Raw genomic sequence first — 17,226 nt, 5'->3', positions numbered from 1 at the left:
AAGTAAAAATAACCCACATTTTAATAATGATGCCTTCAAACCTAATAGTTTTAGGAGCTTCATAAAATAAGTTATGAGGGGTGATTGATAAGTTTGTAGCCTAAAGAAGGAGTCAGTTTTAGAAAACCTAGCGCATTTACTTTTCCTACATTTACACACTTAGTCCAGCGGTCGTGGAGCATACGGATCTCTTCTTCGTCGAAGTCGGCGTCTTGGACCTCCAGAAATGATCCACAGCAGGGGTGATTGATAGATTCGTGGCCTAAGGTAGAAGGAGATGAGTTATTAACTTCAAACTTCCTGCATTTTCACTCAAAGAGTTGAACTGCACGTGCATGTAACGAGAGCTGTATAACTCATCTCCTTCTACCTCAGGCCATGAATTTATCAATCACCCATGCTGTGGTCCACTTCTGGAGGTCCAAGATGCCGACTTCTACAAAGAAGGGATCCGTATGCTCCACGACTGCTGGACAAAGTGTGTAAATGTAGGAGGGGACTATGTTGAAAAATAAATGTGTTAGGTTTTCTAAAATTGACTCCTTCTACCTTAGGCCATGAACTTATCAATCACCCCTTGTATGTCAATGAATTGAAACAAAATATATTATTTCCTTTTCCCTTGTAGAACAAATATTGATCACCATATTTTCTTTTTATTTGGAAAAGAAAAGTATACTTGGCAGGAGAAAGATTAGTTGCATTTATTTAAGATCTCAGCTGAAATGGATCCTTCTATGTTTGTTTTAAATAGATGGAGTTAGAAGCTGTTGGCACAACATCTTATCCCAAGACGGCATTTAAGTATTACAAGGTGGGGGGAAGTATGGAGACAATATTGGACTGTTGATGCTGCTCTGTTCATAGATGAATGACCAATTTTCCCCTTACTCCTCTTCCAAATTCAGGATGACTAACTCCCACTTCCCGTGATTATTGACACATCTGCTCTAACTCCCTGCTACTTAGCCACTCCCCTCCAGTATGCTTCCTCCGTGACATCTGTCAATTATTCTGTTTCCCAGTTGTGCTGCTAGTGTGAAGTGAAAACAGTGGAACTAAACTGCAAAAGCAGCCATCACCCCTACTCCCTCCACCATGTGGAGAAGTCAAAGTCAAAGTTGTGGTCCTAAGGTTTAGATCCACAAACTTGTGTGTTACTATCCTTACCTTTTGTAATTGGGGCTTGAGGAAGTACGGAGGAACACAGATAAGTGAAAAACCATCTCAAAATTCACAAATGGCCATAGTGATTATAATGGAAACAAAATACCTTGGGCAATAATCCTGTTATTTCTTATGAAATTATACTAAAATGTTATTACAGAGAAATCAGTCTTATGTAACAATTTCAAATACCTTTGTGAAAAAAGCAAAATTGAAACCAATTCCTATTCACAATTTCTGTTCAGAAGATATTTATAAAATTTACTGTAAATACATGCAAAAAACCTTGTAAGATCGTAATTATTAATGACCATTAAATCATATTTATTTCTTCAGATGGGGTTAAGGATGTCTCACTGAATGAATCAAGATACAGCTTTAAACTAGATGAACACCCTGAACTGCAGGAACTGGTTGATATTTGGCCTCAGTTTACTGTTGTCACTCCTGATATAATGCCTCGTAGCTTCCTCAGTCATCCCAAAGAAGTTGTTGGTAAGGAAGTTTAACTGACGATGTTTTAAAAGGACTCTCAATTTCTACATCATTAGTAATACCCTTGCTATTCTGAAATCCCTCATTATATCTTTTCTTCATTTAATTGAGAATAATATAGCATGAGTAACATTTAGATTAATTCCAGTAAATCTTGCAGCATGATGTGCCTGCTGCAGCTGACAAGCTAGCATTGTACGCTATTTTCTGCTTTGCCAAAGTTATCATTCTGGAGATCTTCCTGGCTCCCTGAGGGAAGGGAGCCCCTCTCTTTCCCTCCAACTTGGCCTCCAGAATTATCTTAGAAAAGTGACAAGCCTTCTCTTGCCTGTGACCAGTGATGACTTCTGACGGCTGTGGACTAACTCCCTTCATCAGTTGAGCCACACAATGGAACTGCATTTAAGGGGTGCGGGGGATGCCTTCATTTTGGGTTTGTTCGCTTCAACTGACAGCCCTATGTAGGATCTGCCCTGCTTGGGGGAGGAGCTGGATAAGGTGCCCTACAAATAGCCTGCCTTGAAACCTCCTGACTAGATTACCATGTCCAGAGGGATCGCAGTATGTGGTTAGAAACAAAGAAACATGAACTTTGGAGCCTGAACGTGCACACTCTGAAAGATAGTTGATGCACCATTAATAACTCTTGGAGACGGGAGGCGAACGATAGGCTTTTATTAGCAGCGAAAGAGACCACGACATCTTGGAGACTGAGGGAGGAGCAGTGCCTCCAATCACCTTTATACAGGGGTCTGCGGGAGGAGCCACAGGAGCAGTCAGCAGAGGGGCGTGTCCAGACAGGTATACATAGTTTACCACAATAGTGCAGCCAGTGACTGGTCAGAAAGAAAAGCTGTGATCATTGCCAGAGAACTGAGGAGATGCCATATCAACCTTGCTGCTTTTTGTGAGACCCACCTGGTAGACAGAGGACCACAGAAAGAAGAGAAATGTGACTCTTCCTTCCTCTGGAAGGGAAAGGCAACTGATGAGTGCAGGGTCCATGGTGTTGGGTTTGCAATACAGAACCAGTTTGTCAGTCAATGTTCTGAGCTTCCCATGGGGATCAGTGAATGTCTCATGACCATCCGTTTAGTGCTTGCCAACAATCAGGCGGCAACCGTCATGAGTGCTTACGTACCAAATCTGGACTTGCATGAGTATGAAAAAGAGGCCTTCTACGCTGGCCTAGAGCATCCCCAAGGAGCGTAAGGCAATTCTGTTGGGGGATTTCAATGCAGGGGTCAGTCAGGACTTCAACCTTTAGAAGGGTACCAAAGGAAACCCAACATAAATTTAAATGGAGTGCTGATTTTGCCATATTTGTGGAGCACAATTTTATCATCATAAGCATTCTCCTCCGCCAGAAAAACAAATTCAGGGCATCTTGGCAGCACCCTCAATCCAAACAGTGGCATCTCATTGACTATGTCACTGAGTGAGCTAGGGACTGATTTAATGTGAATATCACAAGAGCCTTGATTGGCTCAGGTGACTGCCAGACAAATAGCTGCCTGATCCACTCCACCATATCCATCTCAGATTCAGGAAAAAGAGGAAGGTTCATATGAAACAGACTAGGCCAAGACCACAACTGGAGAGCCTGTTTGACACTCCTACCCTTCAGCATCTTCGGGCCTCATTTGGGGAAAACATCCAAAGGGAATATCTGGAGGATATTGAAGAACATTGAGGTATGCATAAATCCCCCATCCTCAATGCCTACAAAACATCCTTGGGTATAAGTCTAGAAAACATCAGGATTGGTTTGATGATAATGACATGGAGATAAAAACAATTTATCTTAAAGAAAAGGAAAGCCTTTAGTGCCTGACAGAATGATATTGGCAGCAAGACCAAAAGAGAATCTTACTCCAGAGCCAAGGAAAATGCCCAGTGCAGGGCGATGGAGCTAAATAATACTTAGTGGACTGAAAAAGCCCTGAAATTCCAGAGACTGGCAGACTCTAGTGACACAAGAGGCCACCAAAACAGTCTGTGGTCCAACTTACTGCATATTAAACCCTCTATGCTCAAAGGGCAGGTAGAATTTGCTAAAATATTGAAAGGATATCAACATCCAATAGAGATGGCACTTCCACGAGCTTCTTAACCGTGAAAGCACTGCTGAACAAGAGATTATAAATGTAATCCTCCAGAGACCTATGAGGGAAGACACGGGGAAACCTCTCAGTATGAAAGAGGTCCATGATGTCATCAGGAGCCCTAAAACGATCCCAGCTGAGATCCTCAAGGAAGGCGGACCAACACTTCTGCGTCACATAGACTCTGGTCCATGGTAGTGTAGTTGTTAGCACAATGCCTTACAGTACAGATGACCCAGGTTCAATTCCCACCGCCGCCTGTAAGGAATTTCTACATTCTCCCTGTGACTATGGGGGTTTCCTCCAGGTGCTTCAGTTTCCTTCCACCATCCAAAGACATACCAATTGGTAGGTTAATTGACCATTGTAAATTGTTCCGAGATTAGGCTAGGATTAAATCAGGCGATTGCTGGGCAAGGTGGCTTAACAGGCCAGAAAGGCCTGTTGGACGATGTACCTCAATAAATAAAGTCAGCCTGAAGAAATTCAACATTACATCTAAAAACTGAGAAGACATTGAACTCAGTAGATACACCTGGAGGAAATCTGTTCAGGAGGAATCCGCTCTACATGAGAGACACCTCCGCTGTGCCACAGAAAACAAGTGGCAGATGTGAAAGGAGAGAATGAATAACAAGAAGACCCAACCACTAACCACAGCTACCACTTACCCCTGTCCACACTGCACCGGAATATGTAGATCCTGGATAGGTGGCTCTACAGCCACCTGAGGCTCCACCAGAAGACAACCATGACAACCCTTTAGGAGAAGGTCATACCTGACTCAAGTGATCAAGTACTACTGCTACCCAATCAGAATATGGGCTCTTGAGACCTATGTTAAAGCCCATAAGAGCAGAGTTCATACTAGCTGTCACTGAAATCATGTTAATAAATTTGCAGCCCGGGTTTCATCTGCAGTCGGTGTTGGGCTGAATGGGTGCAGGCAAATCATAGATTTAAATTGGAAATACACATTCTCCATTTCTATCCAGTTTGATTTCTGAGGAGACCTTTCTGACTTTCAAGCTTAATTTTGGGAGCACAGTCCTATTTCTGAGAAGGCATTGTGAAGAGTAAGGTGTTACAATAATACCATCTGTTCCCAGATTCTGCTGAGCAGCTTTGCAGCTGGTTCTGGATTTCTAATACTGTGTTTGCAGGCAAACTAAGATCTGGAACACATCTTTTTTGCAGCCAAACTAGCTTGTCAATTGAAATCACTGCATCAAAAATATTAATTTAAATAATTATAAAATTTATATGATTGTAAAATCATTCAAAGGGACATCAATGTTTCTGGCTGTTATTCCCTTGTTTACAAGTTTTCACGTTAGAAATTAAATGCACATTTTATAAGTATCATGCTTTGTGTGATCACTGGACAATGTCTGATGCAGTAGATTTATTAATATGTGACTAACTTAAAGACTGTACAAGTACATAATTAATGGCTTCTTTCTGCAGTGCTAAATTGGAATGAAAGATAGTCATTGTTTACTCTGGGCATTTACTTACATTCATCTGTTGCCAATATTTTCTAAATATATCAAAGCCTCTAATAAATCTGTGATGATTTTAGAATAACTTGTATTCTATAGTTATTTAGGGGATGAAATCCTACTGTCATTAGAAGCTGGCTTTGCACCCACAATTTAAGATTTTTCTTTGTTGTTGCATCCTTAGATCATAATCAACCAGCAAAGAAGAGATTGGCAAAAAAGAAGATGCATTCGCTGAATGAACCACAGGATGTTTCCACTGAAACTGAATCTTCAATTCCATTGGTTATAACCTCTTCTTTTCAGGCAACGTCAGGGGTCAGCAATTATAAGGACTTTCTCCGCTGCCTTCCTGTTCATCTTGCAAAATACATTCTTGGTAAGCACTTGAGTTATCATTTACACACAGACACAATTGAGTTTGCTCTACCAGGTCTGGGATATCTGTATTCAGGATGAAACAAAAATAACCTTTGCAGTATTAACTTTTGAATGGGGAAATGCAACATTTTTAAGGAGAAGTCCATTTCATTAGATTGCCTTTATAGTGCTTATTCATACAGGATTGTTCTGCATAATTTGCTTCAAATAGTCTTAAATAGTCTTTATAATGCATTTGGCTATCACCACAATGGGTATACATACAAAGGATTTGATCTCATTGTCATTTTATGCGGCCTTGGATCATCTGGACAATATTAATACTTACGTCACGCTGTTGTTTATTGTCTACAGCTCAGTACTTAACACAATCGTTCCTACAGTTCTGATCGAAAACCTGGGCATTTGTACTTCCCTTTGTAACTGGATCCTCAGTTTCCTCTGTCCTGATAAAGGGTTTCAGCCCGAAATGTCGATGGTACTCTTTCCCATAGATGCTGAGTTCCTCCAGCATTTTGTGTGTGTTCCTCAATTTCCTCACTGGAAGACCATTGCCAGTGTGGATTGGAAATAACATTTCCACCTCATTGGTAATCAACACTAGCACACCTCAAGGATGCGTGCTTTGCCCACTGCCAGAATCTCTCTACACCTATGACTGTGTGGCTAGGCACAGCTCAAATATTATCTATGAATTTGCTGCTGACGAAACTATATTTGGCAGAAATTCAAATGGAGTCGAGAAGGCATTCAGGAGCAAGATATATAGGCGAGTTGAGTGGTGTCGCAGCAACAACCTTGAACTCAACGTCAGAAAGACCAAAGTACTGATTGTGGATTTCAGAAAGGTTAAGATGAGGGGACACACAGCAGTCCTCATAGAGTGATCAGAACTGGAAAGAGTGAGCAATTTCAAGTTCCTGGGTGTCAACATCTCTGAAAAACTATCTTTGGCCCAACATATCAATGGAATTACAAAGAAGGAATGACTGCAGCTACATTTCATTAGGAGGTTAAGGAGATTTGGTATGTCACCAAAGATTCTTGTTGTAAGTTTCTACAAATGTACTGTGGAGAGCATTCCAAATGGCTGCATCACCATCTGGTCTGGGGGAGGGGGTGGCACTGCATAGGATCGAAATAAGCTGCAGAAAACTTTGAACTCAGTCAGCTCCATCATGGTCACTAAACTCTGTAGCATCCAGACAGCTTCAAGGGGAGATGCCTCAATACTTTTGCCCAGCAAAATTATGTAGCAGAATTCCATAAGGAACTCACGTGTATTCCTAAGTCTGAGTCCTAAATCGAAACTAAAATAAGAGTTTTCGTCTTCGGCCATACATAAAACAGTGTTCATTATTATTGAGTTTTGGAGCTGGTAAATACATCTTTTGTGGCATGTCCAGCTTGATTCAAACATTTCAGTACAACATATTAAATTTATTCACTGAAAGTAAGAATATTAATAGCACACACAAGATGAAGTAGAATGGACAATTTAGACGCTCGTGTTTGCTCTGTCAGTCAGTGCTTCATGGCTGAAATTTTTTACCTCACTGCCACTTTCCTCTCTAACCCATTTCCTTTGATTTCCTTAATATCTAAGAATCTACCTCTGATCTAAATAACTCTGGTGTTTAGACTCCCCAGCCCTTTGGGTAACGAATTTTGAAGATTTGCTGTCATCCGGGTGAAGAAATTTATTTTCCTCTCTGTCCTGAATAGTCAATCTCTTGCTCTGAGACAGTGACCTTTTCGTTCTAGTCATCTCAGCAAGGGGAATCAAAAAATCACAAATTCAAATGGACCTCTTCCTTATTCATAAAATGTGGGTGTGCCAGTGAGTTTGTGAACTTGCCTGCTTAAGCAGACTCCTTATAAAAGGGAGAACGTAACTTTATCCTTTGCAGTTGTACCTAAAACCTACTTGCTGCGTGGGATTTTTGGGTTTGCCTTCCGCTCTGCACAACACCGTAGGCAAGACTTATCATTTGTGGATAATACTGACTTTACCTTTATAAATACATAGGTGAGGATGGATATGTATTTTTTCGTTCTGAACATGCAGTGCAATTGCAAAAATGTCCCCGAGAAGCTGACAATTGCAGTTATAAACGGTTGATGAGAAATTCTGATCAGGCGGTTATTATGCAAAAGCTGAACTTAGTCATAGATGTGCAGCATATTGTACAGGAACTTTGACCTACCATGTCCACACTGATCATCAAGTACCCATTTACACTCATTTTCCATGGTTCTGTGATCTGAGCGTTCATTCTAATGTTTCCTTAATGTTGCCAATGTCCCTGTCTTCACCATCCCCACTAACAGTGTATTCCAGATCACAACCATCCTCTGGGTGAATAAAATCTTTGTCACATCCCCTCTAAACCACTTATTCCTCATGTTAAAATTATGTCTTTTTGTCTTACATGATTCTTCAATGGAGAAAAGCTTCTTAGTATCCATGTTTCTATTTAATATCAGAGAATGAATACAGTATACAACCTGAAATTCTTACTCTTTACAGACATTCATGAAGCAGAACAAAACCCAAGAACGAATGACAGAAAATGTTAGAACCCCAAAGCCCCCCCCACCTCCCACGCACAAGCAGCAGCAGCGAAAGCATCAGCCCTCCCCTTACTTGCTCCAGCAAAAGAGTCAACCCTAACCACCCTCCATGCAAAGCCCCCGGAGATCGTGATGTAGAGTCAAACAAAATCTACTGGGCATCCCAACGTTTCAACATCTGAGACAGGCTCTCTCTCAGTAGCAAGGCAGAGAGAGATAGCGCTCCTGCAACAACAAGAAGACCAACAGCTCACTGTTTCGCTGTTCCAATCTGCCGCATCGCTTGTCCGAGTTCCCCTGACTTGAGGACCGGCGGACAGGAGAGGGAGATGGAGAGGGAGAGGTATCACTAAGTGTAGGGGCCTTCTTTTGACAGCAGCATACTGCTGCCTGCTGTATCAACGTCTCAATCTCCTGCAGTGCTTCAGTCGGCGACATCGGCTGGGAATCGAGACATCCACAGGGCCACGCCCCGCAGGTGCACATCTTCCAGGCTACACCCGGAGTTATCGAACGGCAAGCCACTCAGCGAGAGCCCACTGTCTGTGAAGAACGGTAGTTTGAGCTGCAGCTGTAGATCACAGACTCGGACAGGACCCCAGTCACCTCGTAAAAGGGAAAAAAAAGACATGAGAAGAGAAAAATCAAACTGTTTTATGGACGAAATTGAAGAAGTCGCCTAGATCTGCAAAAACCTCCAGTGCCCATCATTATCTACTCTATTTATGTCTCTCATAATTGTGAATACTCCAATCTAGTAATGCCAATAGTTTCCTCAATTCCAAAGGAAACAAACCTGCCTTATCTAGTCTCCCATCATCACTGAAGCACTTCAGACCAGGCAGCATCCTTTTTGACCCTGATGCAGGGGTTTTATCTGAACCTTTGATAATTCCTCCACTCCACCGACCCCCCCCCCCCCCACCCACCATCACCACCACCACTGCAGATGCTTCTTGATTCACAGATCAGATTGTTTGTTGCTCCAGAATTTAGCTTCTGCAGTTTCTTGTGCCTTCTGGTGAATCTATTCTGCACATTTTCCAATGGAATCACTTTCCTCCTATGGTGTGGCATTTAGAACCACACAAAGTATTTCTAATGATGTCTAATCAATGTCTTATCAAGTTGGTTCTTAGCCTCCCTTCTCCCATGTTCAATGCTATGGCCGATGAAGTGAAGTATCTTGTGCCTTCTTAACCATCTTATCTACCTATGGTGCCACAGATACTCTCATTGGCTAACTTATTAGCTACAGCAGTGTATCTAATAAAGTGGCTACATGAGTGGAACCCAGTGTGATCTTAAGCTGCTGTAGCCTATCCACTTCAAGGTCCAATGTATTGTGTGTTCGGAGATGCTCTTCTGCACACCATCATTGTAATGTGTGGTTATTTGAGTTACTGTTGCCTTCCCATCAGCTTGAATCAGTCTGGTCAATCTTCCTTGACCTCTCTTATTAATGAGACTTTTTTTGCCCACAGAAATGCCACTCACTGGATGTTTATTTTTAGTTTTTCGCACCATTCTTTGTAAACTCTAGAGAGTGCTGTGAGTGAAAATCCCAGGAGATCAGCAAACCACCCCATCTGGCACCAACAATCATTCCGTGGTCAGTGTCACTTAGGTCACATTTCTTCCCCATTCTGATGTTTGGTCTGAACAAGTGAACCTCTTGACCACACACGCATGCTTTTATGCATTGAGTTGCTGCCTCATGATTGGCTGATTAGATGATTTCGGTAACAAGCAGGTTTACCTAATAAGGTGGACACTGAGAGTAATTTCTGGGGCATAAGACTGAGATATTTTGGAGAAATAATTATGTAGAGTCAAAAGTTGGGGCTGAAAGCCGGTTTTAAAATCTCCCTTCCTCTGCGTGATCTAGAAAATATACTAAGTTGTACTTTAGCATAACTCACTGATGGGAGTTATCTCTGCAGGGACTGTGTTATATTGCTAAGCGGTCTCCTGTTCCTTACTTGAATAAAGGGATAAGGCCAAGTATAATCCCTAAATGTCTTCATGTTAGTCACTTATGAAATGACGTTATCAATGTTGGTGGAAAATGGTAATGTGGTCTTTAAGGCATGAAATAGATGCCTGCGCTGCTCAAGATTTGTTGGCCAAGTTGAATGCTGAATCCCACCAGGAGTTTTGGAGCAACATCAAAGGGCTGTTTTATTTGTCTCTGCCAGCAAGCAGGAGATCAGATGACTCAACCCAGCATGAACCTTTAAAGTGACTGCACGCTGGCAGAGTACTTTTTCCAGAAGCAACACCTTCACTTTTTCTGAGGTCAGAGGTTCCAGCTGGTTAACGAAGGAAACATCCTTAAAGCAATTAACGAAGGGAGAGGAAGGACAAAGAGTCAATAAACTAGATCCACCTGATAACTGTAAGAAAGAGACGCAGTGAAAATGGACCAGTCTTTGTCGTTCCTTTCCAGCCCCATGCTCGCTAGGTGAAACTTTAAATTGCAGTTGGCAAGGTTATCCACTCTGGGCAAGGGTAGTAAGGGTTATATGTGCCTTCTTGAAATACACAGCCTGGGCTCCATACTACAATCAACCCAAATTTAGTTTTTTTTCCATCTTGGAGACATGAGAGTCTGCAGATGCTGAAATCTGGAGTAATAAGCAATCCTTTGAAGGAAGTCGGTGGATGGAAAAACAGCATTGGGTTGGGGGGGGGGGGGGTCAGACTAGGATATATTGTTTAGCTTCATTGCTGAATTGGCTGAATAATGAAAAAAAGGCAGATCAAAATAGCTGGGACAGAAATGACCCAATGGATTTTTAAAATGGACCTTAGTCTTTGTGATAAAGATGGCACTTCAGTTTAAGTTTTTATAGGTAATCTACAGTCCAACCCTACTCAGGAAGATGATATCCCTTCTCGGGATCTCATCTGGGCCCACCTTGTACTGAATCACTTCAATCACTTGATTTCCTCTTCCTGTTTGCTGACTGGGCTGTGATTCCTGCTGAGCTTGAGTGACAGATTGGTGTAGGTTGTGGCCATGAAATGATTGGAAGATGGTGATGATGCTAATGTAAATTTACAGGTGTCATCTGTGGCAGTGTTCTAGTAATTACAAAGGACTGCATATGGTACTAATCTGAGCAACGGAATGATTAACATTAATTTGTCTTTGTGAAGAAGGCAGCTTACTGAGTTAACATTCATATGATCTACAACCATAGCAATATCATTATGCTGCATCCATTTCCATTTTCACTGACCACACTAAGAATGTTAGTTCTCAATGGCACAGAAGGGGTGGCTAACGTGTCTGTGCTTCTCAAATTATATCTGTCACCCCTACCTTAAAAAATTCCTCTCCAACTTCAAGTACAATGAAGAGTAAATCTAAAGAAATGCTTCTTTTTCCATATATCTGTAGCACTTCACACTGGAAACACCACCCACATTGCCCAATTATAAAAACGCAAGTAAGCCAGCAATTGGAACACATTTAAAAAGCCTAGATTTGGGAAGAAATGCAAATCATCTACTATGCTTGTTTTCCTGAGGAGTTTTGCCCTTTAAATGATAATTTTACTTCTCTTTCCACAGATGCTCCTTGACCTCCTGTGTTTTCCAACACTTTCTGTTCTAAATATAGATTTCCAACATTTGCAGTTTTGTTAAAATTTTCAATCCCATCTTTAATTCTTTGCAATGCCTGTGGACAACTACTAAACTTGTTATAACAGAAAGGAGCTCACAACTTTGATTGACTGGCCAAATGAAACGAAAGCAGCAGATGGTGGCATGCACCAGCAGTGCTGACTTCCCAACGGCAGAGTACAGAGAAATTCTCACTCTTCTTATTACTTGATGCTGTCAAGTTAAATGTGCAAATCAGACAGTAAGCAAAAATGCAGAAACTAGCTGAAAAAGAACTACGTGAGAAGAAAACTGATTCAGATGCAGCTAGATGATTTTGTATCTCCCCTGTTTCTAGATGTGTGTGTGTTTTTTGCACATTCCTCACTGTATCTCTAATTATTGTTTCTGCACATATTGCAGGGTACATTTGCTTGCTGCTTTTATATTTGAAGTTAAAATAAGACTCTCATAATTGGCTGTCTGATTGTTTCAAAATCCCAGAAGGTTTGTCATGCGGCTCAGCTCTGTTTCATGTACCTTTAAATTTACCAAAAAATTTATTATACCACTGTACTGTGTAACATCTACAAAAACAAATTAAAGAGAAGTAAAATCGAAAAGTCCACAAAATATGCCAGGCAGATTCTAAATTCCCATGCATGCCTGATCGATGTAGTTTTTTCTGTATGTAACCATTTGGTCTCTAATTATTTAGAGACGTTTTACACAGTGGACACTGGTGTTCCTTTCCCAGCCAACTGAGTAATTTCTGGTCCCACTTTGTGTGAACGACTTGATTGCAGTCATAGGTAGAGACAGAGCTTCAAACTTCATTGCACCAGGAAATTGTACCCTTCAAATTGTGCCTTAATTCAACTAGGGAAATGAGATTCTCCGAGGAATCTTTGTCATACGAAGTTTCAAAGTTCATTTATTATCAAAGTATGTTTGCAGTATACAACCCTGAGATTCGTGTTCCCCACAGACAGCCACAAAACAAAGAAAATTACGGAATCTGTTCAAAGAAAATCATGATTTCCCCATGCACAAAAAAGATCATGCAAACGGGAACTATAGAGAACAAGCATAAAAGACACAGAATATAAAACACAAAAACGCAAGAGTCCATATTCTGTTCAGTATTCATCATCTGCAGGCCACTCCAATTCAAAGTCTCCCAAAAATATCAACAGGAAAAGGACCAACCAGAAAATGCATCATAATGTGATCTACAGTCCAATCCACAAACCTTGCTCTGGCACTGTCCTCCGACAGCATCGAGGTAGCGCGAGTTCATTCGAACTGAGGGACCTTCCCGCAGGAGCAGTGAGCGAGAGGGAGAGAGAGAGAGAGAGAGAGAGACTGTCACACATTGACTTCTTCTCGGGCACTGGCAAGCGAGAGAGAGTGAGACTGTCACACGCAGACACCTTCTCCGGCAGCAGTGAGCGAGAGGGAGAGTGAGACTGTCACACGCAGACATCTCCTCTGGTAGCAGCGAGCACAAGGCCAGTAGACGGCTCTGTACACTGGCTTGCCTTCCCATTCACCTTGATGTTTTCAGTCTTTCTAGATGCTTTAATCAGAATAATGTTTGAATTATGTACTGTACCGACTCATTTTTTTCCTTTCATGGATACCATCTGCTGAATACTTTGAATACCTTAGGGAATCAAGGGATATGGGGTTAGAGCTGACAAGTAACATTGATCAGTCATGATCTCATTGATTGGAGGAGTACGAGGAGCTGAATTTCTTAGTCATGTTTATTGTCTCTTATAGTTCTTATTTTTGTTTATTAATTGGTGAAACATTGCATGTGACCTGACGGTCACACATGACCTATTTCTGTTCAACCGTTGCTCATCATCATTTACACATACCACAGAGCCAACCTGGTCCCATAGACCGAACCCTGATCTGTAAAGTTCTGTGATCACCCTGCTGTAAATAGCAAGCACTCAAAATTACTTTATCAGCCTCTTAAGCCACCGCTTATTCTGTCCCACCAAGGCTCACCACTTCATCAGAACTTCCAAATGATTTTGAATGTCTGTTTAAAACCCTTGGCGTTTATCAACGTTAGATAAATGAAGAGGTAAATCCTGGGAGGTGTAGGAGGTTGGCACTCTCATACCATGAGCATCTCCCAGGCAGTTCATATGTACAAGCCTGAGAAGTGATTTGGCTTCGCTCTCCTCACAAAGAATTATGCTATTATACAGTCCTGAAGGAGGATCTTGGCCCGAAACGCAACTGTTTATTCTTTTCCATAGATGCTGCCTGACCTGCTGAGTTCCTCCAGCATTTTGTGTATCATGCCATTACACCTGTATTTATACTGTGTGATAGAACTCAGTGGTCAAATTTTGGCTCGTCAAAATAGAATCATCATTGGACAGGTGCCATTTTGTCTGTTGTGCCCATGCCAATCCTTTGTAGAACAATCCATTTTGTTACAGTTCTCTGCTCTTTCCCAATGTTTTGTAAGGTACTTTCCTTCAAGGGCTATCGATTTCTCTTCTGAAAGCCTACACAGCCTGTTTGCAGATGTACTGGCAGTGAGTTTCAGATCATCAAAAAAAATTTCCTCACCTCGTCCCCTTGCAGATTTGTCCCTTTAAACCCTTGCCTCCATTTCTTAAACCACCTAGTAATGTTAATAGCTTCTTTACTCTAAACAATTCTCTCAATGTCTGTCATGGCAAGCGGAACAAACTCAGCTTCTACAATCAAAGCTTGTACTTAAAATTCTTCCCTCTGAAACTTTTCCTATGAGTCTCTTTTGAACCCTTTCCAGAAATATCACATGATTTGTAAGGTCTGGTGACCAGAATTCAGTGCAGTGCTCTTGTTGTTGGGCAGAGAGGCTGAGGCTTTTCCATTTCTGAGGACACTTAAGAGTTAGAGTTGAAGGGTAGAGGTAGATAGGATTGATGGGCTGGAAAAGTAAGTACATGAGAAGGAAAGGAATGGAATGATATGTGGATGAGAAGAAATGAAGTGAAAAACAACAATTGGGACATTGAGACAAATGGCTTTAATGTATGCTATAAAGGTGATGTAAGTCTATTAAAAAACTAGAAATTGCATCATTCTATAATGAAAATTTGGTGAGTCAATACTTTAAATTGCTCCACATCAATTCTTCTCGAAGTGGGGCAAAATAATCTAGAAGACTTTTGCAATGAACTCTGACTAGTTATTATTCTCATCCTTCCTTCAGTTAAATATTATAATACAAAAGGCCTAGCCCCTGTGTTAAATTTCAGAATGATTTGTTATGAAAACCAGTATGGTGTTCAGAATCGTTTCATCCGATTGTCATGATGGTTCTATGAAATAAGGTGTACAAATCACACATATGGTTCAAACAGGTTTAAAATTGCAGATGAGGGTCAAATAGCTGGTGGCAGTCTATTGATGCTCCTTCTGTCCACCCTGATCCTTCTATCCCAGAAGAGATTTTAACTGTTCTGGCAGCTCACTAGTTCCTCAGTTGTTTTGCATTAATTTGTGGCCTGAGGTCTACGTGCCTAACCCCAGGCATCAATTCTGTATGTCTTGTTACAGCATTCCGCTGATAAAAACAGGATGAACTAGAACAACTCATAACCGAGGGAGAAGGAGACAGAGAAAGAAAATATAAAGAGTGAAATGGGGGAAGTTAAGGAGAGACAACACCAGTGAAGGGATGTAAAAGCTGTGAAATGCAGAAGTGCAGGAAATACAGGTTAGGCCATGGAAGTGGAGAGGAAATTGAGCTAAATTGTAGATTGTCCATGGCTTGTATAATCTAACTGTACTTGATTCCTAACAAGCCTGCTTTAACAACTTTTGACTTGGCTTTTCGAAAATTATTGTGACTTTTTACAAACACTTTTTGGAAATAGAATGTTTTGAGAATGACTAAATAGACCCTTTTTACGTCTCTTTATTGTAGCTATGATCTGTTAATATAAGGCAACAGATCCATATTCGGCCCATCTTTCTGAAACAGCATTCTTCCATTTGCATTATGGTTGGTTTATTTACATTTTATATTATGCCTGCATAATTTCTTTAAGGCTCAGAAAGGTTAGGTCTTACTGTCTCGTATGAACAAAAGGATTGCTTCTTTCCCAAACTAAGAAGTTATGTAAGAATCTCTTGCTAGCAACTTAAAAGGCTGAAGCCTCACAGTTCTGAATTTTTAATACAAACTATTCTAGCTTTTATCCATGAATGGATATGTATACAATATGATCCATTGAAAGTAGATTTGTTTACAAGCATTTTCAACAAACATGTCATTTGGAATCCTTCCTCACCTATGAATTGTCAATCAATTAAGATAGATTCAAAGAACTGAATTTGAAATAAAAACGAAATGGCAATTGAGTCATATATTTTAATATAGCCAACTATTATTATGAATTTTATTTTAATTTCCACTAAGATTCATAATAAAGAATCTTTTTACAGTGCCTATAAAAAGTATTCACCAATGTTGGAAATTCTCATGTTTTATTGTTTTACAACATTGACTCACAGTGGATTTAATTTGGCTTTTTCGATACTGAGCAACAGAAAAAGACTCATTGTTCTCAAAGTGAAAACAGATCTCTACCAAGTGATCTAAATGAATTACAAATATAAAACACAAAATAATTGATTGCATAAGTATTCACCCCCTTTGATATGACACACCAAATAATCACTGGTGTAGCCAATTGGTTTTAGAAGTCACATATGTAGTTAAATGGCGATCACTTGTGTGTAGTAAAAATACACCTGTATTTGGAAGGTTAAACAGCTAATGAGTCAGTCGCCGTCATTTGAACCCTTAGTGCCTAGGTTGCACATGGGGCCTCCACAAGGGTCTTCCATTTCTGCTGGTCTTTTGCTTTGCTGCTCGCCGTTACCCAGTTCATGCCTACTTCTTTCAGTTCTGCTTCCACAGATCTTCGCCAAGTCATTTTGGGCCTGCCCCTACTTCACTTTCCCTGTGGGGTCCACCTTAGTGCTACTTTTGCTAGTGGATCATTTGGCATTCTCATTACATGGACCAGCCATCTCCATCATCTTCTTTTCACACAAACTGAGATTGATTCCATATTGCGAGATGTAAGCAAGTCCTGGTCTTTGATTTTCTCAGGCCAGAAGATCTTCTTGATATGTCGTAGACATTTTGTCTGGAACGTGTCAAGTTTCTTGCAGATGTCTTTTGTCATTTTCCAACATTCATTTCCATAAAGTAGCACGCTTAGGACATTGCTTTTGGAAAATCTGATTTTGGTGTTAAGTTTGAGTTGTGTGGATTTCCAAACTGCATTGAGGCTGCCAAAAGCTGGATTTGCTTTAGATAGTCTTGGTAATATGTCCTTACCACTATCTCCATCAGTGCT

The 17,226-nt window shown here is 40.8% G+C and overlaps 1 protein-coding gene across 1 annotated transcript in view; it reads left to right on the top strand.

Annotated features, from left to right (window-relative positions):
• fbxw10 (F-box and WD repeat domain containing 10) overlaps window positions 1-17,226 on the top strand; it is a 71,278-nt gene that overhangs the window by 7,273 nt on the left and 46,779 nt on the right. Inside the window, exons 2-3 of the mRNA XM_073026626.1 lie at window positions 1,504-1,662; window positions 5,454-5,648. Coding sequence (XP_072882727.1) covers window positions 1,504-1,662; window positions 5,454-5,648 — 354 coding nt within the window. The remainder of the gene's footprint in view (window positions 1-1,503; window positions 1,663-5,453; window positions 5,649-17,226) is intronic.

The sequence above is a fragment of the Hemitrygon akajei genome, chromosome 22 (genome assembly GCF_048418815.1).
Source record: "Hemitrygon akajei chromosome 22, sHemAka1.3, whole genome shotgun sequence".
Taxonomy (NCBI): domain Eukaryota; kingdom Metazoa; phylum Chordata; class Chondrichthyes; order Myliobatiformes; family Dasyatidae; genus Hemitrygon; species Hemitrygon akajei.
This window is presented reverse-complemented; position numbering and strand designations above follow the sequence as displayed.